Source organism: Morus notabilis, unplaced genomic scaffold (assembly GCF_000414095.1).
Source record: "Morus notabilis unplaced genomic scaffold, ASM41409v2 Scaffold322, whole genome shotgun sequence".
NCBI lineage: Eukaryota > Viridiplantae > Streptophyta > Magnoliopsida > Rosales > Moraceae > Morus > Morus notabilis.
The window spans coordinates 398,209-405,198 of record NW_010359499.1 but is presented as its reverse complement, the minus strand read 5'-3'; the positions used below and the strand labels follow the sequence as shown (position 1 = coordinate 405,198).

At 34.6% G+C, this 6,990-nt stretch overlaps 1 protein-coding gene across 1 annotated transcript; it reads left to right on the top strand.

Moving 5' to 3' along the window:
* The first annotated feature begins 112 nt into the window (after positions 1 to 112).
* LOC21401866 (acyl-CoA-binding domain-containing protein 4) lies at positions 113 to 4,176 on the top strand. The gene is made up of 9 exons (XM_024163348.1): positions 113 to 362; positions 1,529 to 2,056; positions 2,180 to 2,245; positions 2,353 to 2,519; positions 2,618 to 2,768; positions 2,868 to 2,958; positions 3,036 to 3,424; positions 3,506 to 3,610; positions 3,712 to 4,176. Exons 1-9 carry the CDS (start codon positions 231 to 233, stop codon positions 3,997 to 3,999), a joined length of 1,917 nt encoding a protein of 638 aa, XP_024019116.1. The 5' UTR covers positions 113 to 230; the 3' UTR covers positions 4,000 to 4,176.
* Positions 4,177 to 6,990: the final 2,814 nt, after the last annotated feature.

Here is a 6,990-nt window from a genome sequence, read left to right as displayed (position 1 = left end):
AAAAAAAATATTATAATAAATTATAAATTATAATTTAAATAAGAATATAAATCCTACAACCAAATATGCTCTTAATCTCTCTTCCTCCTCTTCCCTATTCCTTCATCTTTGTCAAACACTGTGTTCAAGTAATGCACTCCTACACCTGGTCATCATAATCATCATCAAAAAAACATCGCCATAAACCTTAGCTAGCTGAGAGAGAGAGAGAGAGAGAGAGAGAACAAAAGATGGGGTCTTTGGGTGTTGAAGTTGCAGAGAAGAAGGCAATGTGGCTCTACCCAAAGGTTATGGGATTCAATCCTTCTGAGAGATGGGGTCATTCTGCTTGTTACTCTCAAGGGATTCTCTATGTTTTTGGGGTATGTAACAATAATGTAAATACTTTCTCAAAAAGAGAAGAAAGTTCAAGTTTTTTTCTTCTTGTTTCATTATACTAAATGAATATCCAGAGCTTCTATGATGTTGTCTTCTGGGTTTTTATTTTTACTTAGTTTTGTGGTACTTTTATTAAACTTTCTTTGTTTGGAAGTCGGATCAATTTCATGCAGAATGGTTCCCTCTTAATTGTTGGTCTGCTTCTATCACCATTAGTGCTCTTATTTAATCTTCTGTCCTTATAATTTGATTAAGAATTTTTTGTTGGTATTTTTTTTTAATTATTATTTTCCTTCATTATTATCATAAAAAAAACCTAGTAATCCAGTCCTCGGTTATTTTTGGCTACTGAAAAAATATACTTTCTTCACTGGCTTTTGTTCTTTCCTTCTTTCTCTTTTTCGTTAGAATATTTTTCTGCGTTTGTCTAATTAGTAGGACAGATATTTGTTGGTTGACAGTCTACTCACTTTTCTCCTCGTTTAGTATGTTTTCATTTTCTCTTTTTTTTTTTGGTAGAAATTATTATGATTTATTTTCTTTTACTTTATTTTTTCTTTTTCTCCTCATTATTTTTCATAGTTAAACCAAGTCATATGAGAACTTTTTTGGTTTAAGACATTTGCATCGCACACCCCTGCTAAAACTCTTATCCTTCCAATTTCTTTTATCTTTTTCTCTCTGTTGTTCTCTCACTAGAAAAATGTATGAAAACAGGCCACAGATAGAAGTTAAGATTTTCTGGGACTTTAGTTGCATTTTTCATTCTTATTGAATTCAGGCTAAGGACTTTAACGCTTCAGCTTTTAAAGGAACAAAGAGAAACAAAATTTACGGAGGAAGGTTGTTAGTATTTTTTACTTAATTAATAAATTTCTTCCTCATTTTGCTTGGTAAAAAGAAATGGAAAGTAAAACTTTGGTTCAAGCATCAGGTGCTCCACAATTCAATGTTTAGTAATTTTTATGAAGCCATTACACTACATGATAACTAAACTACAACCTCTCAAACTCCTAAATTCTCCATGCACTGCTTTGCTTTGTGCTATATGATTTGGTATTTGGTTAAGCCTTAAACATACCCTTTTGGCTAAAGTATCTTAGTTTTGATGCCACGTTTTTTACCTCTTTGTTCTGTCCACCGATTCCAGGGATGTTGCGGCGGTTTGCATTTCAGCGACGTTCTTCTGCTAAATCTGGACACAATGGTTTGGAATGCTCTTGTATCGACTGGTCAAGGACCTGGTCCAAGAGACAGCCACAGTGCTGTTGTTGTGGGCCAGAGAATGATAGTATTTGGCGGCACCAATGGCTCCAAGAAAGTAAACGATCTTCATATACTAGATTTTGCAACAAAAGAATGGATACAACCGGAGTGTAACGGGACTCCGCCTTCACCTCGTGAAAGTCACACTGCCACACTTGTTAGCGAGGAGAAATTAGTGATATTTGGGGGCAGTGGAGAAGGTGAAGGAAATTACTTGAATGATTTGCATATTCTAGATCTCAAGACTATGACATGGACTTCCCCTGAAGTGAAGGGTGATATTCCCATCCCTAGAGACAGTCATAATGCTGTTGCAATAGGAAACAAGCTCTTTGTATATGGCGGGGACTGCGGTGACCGGTACAATGGCGATGTTGATATGCTTGATATTAACACGCTTACTTGGTCAAGGGTATAACGTTTCTCTGTGTTATGTCACTATCTCAAAATATGGATGGCATATGAATATTAGTATAATTCTTGTATATTCTCAGCAAGTTGAAACTGAGGTTGCTGGTATGTTTTTCTTCAACAGTTGTCTGTTCAAGGATCTTCACCGGGTGTGAGAGCAGGTCATGCTGCTGTGAACATTGGTACAAAGGCAAGTTTTTCCCTTTTGCTTTCCAGAGTTCAAGAACTAGAGTTACTTCCTTGTGACATGCTTATTATCTGAGAGTGAATGTCGCAATATATCTTTATGTTTTTCAGGTTTATGTCATTGGAGGGGTTGGAGACAAACACTACTATAATGATGTTTGGATCCTAGATGTAAGTACTTGTTCTTGGATGCAGCTTGATATACGAGGCCAGCAGCCGCAAGGGCGGTTCTCTCATACAGCTATTGTTACAGATCTTGATATAGCTATCTATGGCGGGTACTCTCATTCGCTATGCTATGTCATGTTTTCCTGGCCACTTACCTAACATTAGTTTCCATTATAATTTTGTCTATCATGTGGGTTTGAACTTTTAGGTGTGGGGAGGATGAGCGTCCTCTCAATGAGTTATTGGTGTTGCAGTTAGGAGCCGAGCATCCCACTGGCCGTTACAACATTTCCATGTGCAAAATCTTTGGAAACCATTGGAACCAAGAGAGAAGGTCCTCAAGAGAAGGGAATAACATGGTAAAGTGCAGAGTTTAGACTTGCGTTGATTATACAACTTATATAATGATTATACAACTTATATAATAAAGAGGGAGCTTATTATATTTGTGGATGCAGAAAGCCATGATTTTGGGAAATAATGCAGCAGTGAGAGAGCACGCCTATGAACCCGAATCAGAGAGCAAGCGGCCACTTCCATTCAATTCAGGTTGGATTTAAGTGACAAAAATCTCATCCTCTTGGTAAGGAACAATGCGATTTAAACTTGCTTTTTTATGTTTTCAGATACTTTACATCCCAAGAGGAGGAGAACCACAACTGCAAAAACATGGGATGTTGAATCAGAGCAAGAGGAGCACTCTCTTTCACTTTCCCACAGTTCATCTCCATCGCTATCTGATCAAGAGCAGACAGCAACACAGAAAGCTGCTGATTCAGCTACGGGTTCTCAAGGATTTCATTTGTTTAAGAAATTAAGTGAGATTCCAAGCAATGACAAGAAGTCTCACAATGCTTCAAGTAAGCAGAAAGAGGCCATAAATGCCATCCACAGAACTCCAAAGGATCTTCATCTTTTAGGAGAATGTCATTCTCAACCAAGTGCTAACATCAGTAGAAATAGTATGCAATTCTCAGAACAAAAGTTCCTGGATGCGGGGTCTCTTCAAAATGCGGTAAATTGCACTATATATTGTGTTCGTTTGTAATGACTCTTGCATGAGAATTGATTTTGACATGCTTGCCTTTATCCATAGATTGGTGCCGAGGTTCGAGGTAAAGTCGACGGGGCATTTGACTCGGGTTATCTAATGACTGCAACAGTCAATGGAAAGTTATTCAGAGGAGTCTTGTTTGCACCAGTAAGCTTCAAAAACTCCCCAATTCTAGTTACAAAACTTGCTCAATGTCTCAATTTTCAAGATAAACACTAACCTTTTTGTAACTCGAAACCACCATCCAGGGACTTCGACCCACCCCGAGAGGTCCGATTCTAGCACAGAATCCACACATGGCTTTGGCTCAACCATTGCCGAATCACTCGAACCACCTTGAACCTCGCGTCAGGCTTTTCCAGCAGCCAATGAAGAGCTCCAGTTTGGGGTCTGGCCAGAGCTTCCCGCATCAAGTGGCCCGTCCGTTCCCAGTCTTCAGAGCCAGTTCGTCAAATATGCCTAAAGAACCAAGCCTTAGAAGTGATCTTCAAGGTGTGGTTTTAACACTGGGAGGACCTGGCAGCAGCCAGCATTAGCTGGAATTTTCAGTTTTTTTTTCCCCTTTCATTTGAAGTTTTGTAAATCTTTGGATATGTAGTTTTTTTCAGTTATTTTTTTTTTCTGTTCAAAAAATTATCTTCATGCGCTATCAAGTCCAGGCTTGTAGAGGTAGTTTAAGTTAGTCTATGGTTCATTTGTTATTGTACTTGATCGGCCGGTATTTACTTTGTTAATGTAGTCTTAAGAGCTTCCAATTTCATCATTTTGCAAAATGTTTTATGCTCTGTGAAAACTAATATTTCATTGTTTGTCTACAATCTGCGTTCCCTAAAGCACTTTGGAAGAAAGCCCACCCCTTGATAGGATTTCTTGGTTTGGAAATATTCCAACCTTTAATTAGTCATTTGAAACGGGATTGTAGTCATTTACCCACAAGTGATTATAACCTAAAGGTTATTGAATATGAGCAATTCTAACCATGCTTTTAGTTAAAATAGTTAATGATTTAGTTAGAATTTAGTTTTTTTCCACTACAATCATTAATTAAATGATTAGTTATTTTAGATAATCTATTTCACACTAGTTAAATATAACTAGCAAGAAGTGGAAGCTATTTGATTTTTTGTATTATTTTATTGTTTCAAACTATAATAAATGTAAAGGTTCTTTTGAAATTCAATAAATTATTTATATTTTTAAACTCAATAAATATTAAAATAATCTATACTTAGTTAAAATATGGAGTATGATTAGAGTGTGTCACTTAAAAATTGTTAGCTAAAATAACTTTCTAATCAGTTTAACTAAAATTTAGATAGCCCCTTTGGAGATGCTCTAATTGACAAAAAAATGAGAATATACAAATAAATATGTTAAATTAAATTATAATTTAAGTTGAACTTGAACATGTATAGAGGGAAGCGTGTACGTTGTCACACTCCCTGAAAGGTTGTTTTGAAATTCAATAAATAATTTATATTTTTAAACTCAATAAATATTAAAATAATCTATACTTAGTTAAAATATGGAGTATGATTAGAGTGTGTCACTTAAAAATTGTTAGCTAAAATAACTTTCTAATCATTTTAACTAAAATTTAGATAGCCCCTTTGGAGATGCTCTAATTGACAAAAAAAAAAAGAGAATATACAAATAAATATGTTAAATTAAATTATAATTTAAGTTGAACTTGAACATGTATAGACACTTATTTGTCAAACTAAAAATAAGATCATAAACTTTAATGAGAAAGATCTAAAAACACAAGATCTTCCTTAAAACAATACAAGACGGCAATCAAAAAGTTGAAGTGAAAAAAAAAAAAAAAAAAAAAAAAAAAGAAGTGAAACAAAAAAAAAAAAAAAAAAAAAACAGTGCAAAGCTATCATTCTCTCTTGTTTAAAAGGTTAATTTTGGAAAAAAAATATTTTAATGAGAAAGATTTAAAAATACAATATTTCTATTAAAAAAAGGAACGTTGAATTGAAAAAAAAAAGTGCAAATCAGATTTATTAGATTTAAGATGAATGTTGTGTGTGTAGAATATAAGACTAATTGTTGGTATATATAGTTTGGCTGTGATATCACATTTACATTTCAAAATTTGTTTCATGATAATGCTAGTAATTTGTGAGTGTGAGGTGTGAGAAGGTAAATAAGCTAAAACTAAATTTAAACCATTATAAGCTAAGTGAAAAATGAATAAGTTTATACCAATAGATTGGTGAGGTTGAAGTATAATTTTTTTACACTCATCTTCTCTTCTTATAGATAGAGAGATATTTCTTCCCTACTATATTAATCAATAAAAGAAACTTGCTATTAATATTTTTATTTTTCAAATAAAAAAGAAATTAATAGTGTTCTCATGTTCTCAATCCAGCACCCACCTTAGCAATTTATAATTAAAAAAAAAAAAACTCGCTATTAATATTTTTATTTTTCAAATAAAAAAAGAAATAAATAGTGTCATTATGTTCTCAATCCCCACCTTAACAATTTATTGGGGCCACACATAAAACGGAAAAGCACCTAACCCGAGAGTCCAAAATCATCCTGCCCAAGCCATATACAACAAGCTAATAAGAGACATAATTATCATCTCACTTTGGACAATGAGAATTGATTCTTAAGAACTAGCTGAGAAAACCCTTATAGGTCGCCCATTGGTGCTTGGTGTACCACTAATAGTGTAATCATAAGTGTGTCTTTCTTTATTCTCTGCACAAAATGTTTCTAGATTTAAATCTTGACAATCTTGATATAGAAAGTCTTGCCCGACTAATATTCTATGCAGCGTTAGACGTGTAATAGTTTACATAAAATTAGGTAGACACTTTCAGAATTTCTTCTAATTCAAGACAATAAGAATAGAAATTAGATGACACGAATGATTTTTTTCAAAGAAAATAATTAGAAACTTGTCACATTAATTAGTCATTAGTGGTATACCGGCTCGAAATTTAAAGGGTTATTTGGTTGAGAGATTCATACCTCGATTCGAATCATGATTCATGATTCGTTACAGTATTTTTTCTCATAAAAAATACATATAAATTAAAAATAATTTTAATTTTATAATTTTAATCCATGAATCAATCATCTCCTAAATGTTAAATACTCACGTCTTTTGTTATACATGCTCTCTTTTACCTTGTATGGGCCAAAAAAAAATTTTCAAACAGTAAAGGGGTTAAAAAAGCAACTGTCGGGTTGATTGCATTAACCAAGGGGAGAGAGTGGGTCCCATTCGCAGAACAAATTGCAGTGTGCAGGTAAAAGTATGAGAGATTCGAGATTCTTCGGAGAATGAGGGGCAATATGGGAAATGATGATTCCCAGAGACAACAACATATCTCCCCCCGCGCATCGCGCGCGGGCGATGATGTCCCCAAAAAGCCAAAAAAGCAGCAGTCGCTGTCAACCGTCGATATGTCTGCCACGTCATCAAACGACGCTGATTGATTGCCGTTTAATCTGAAAGGGTAAAGGTAAAGGAGAGGGAAGGGTCTTTCTAACGTCACCCG

Coding starts and splice junctions, on each gene's coding strand:
- LOC21401866 (XM_024163348.1), top strand. CDS start 231: ATGGGGTCTTTGGGTGTTGAAGTTGCAGAGAAGAAGGCAATGTGGCTC. Junction 2,246..2,352: donor CTGTGAACATTGGTACAAAG/GCAAGTTTTTCC, acceptor TATGTTTTTCAG/GTTTATGTCATTGGAGGGGT. Junction 2,769..2,867: donor CAAGAGAAGGGAATAACATG/GTAAAGTGCAGA, acceptor TTGTGGATGCAG/AAAGCCATGATTTTGGGAAA.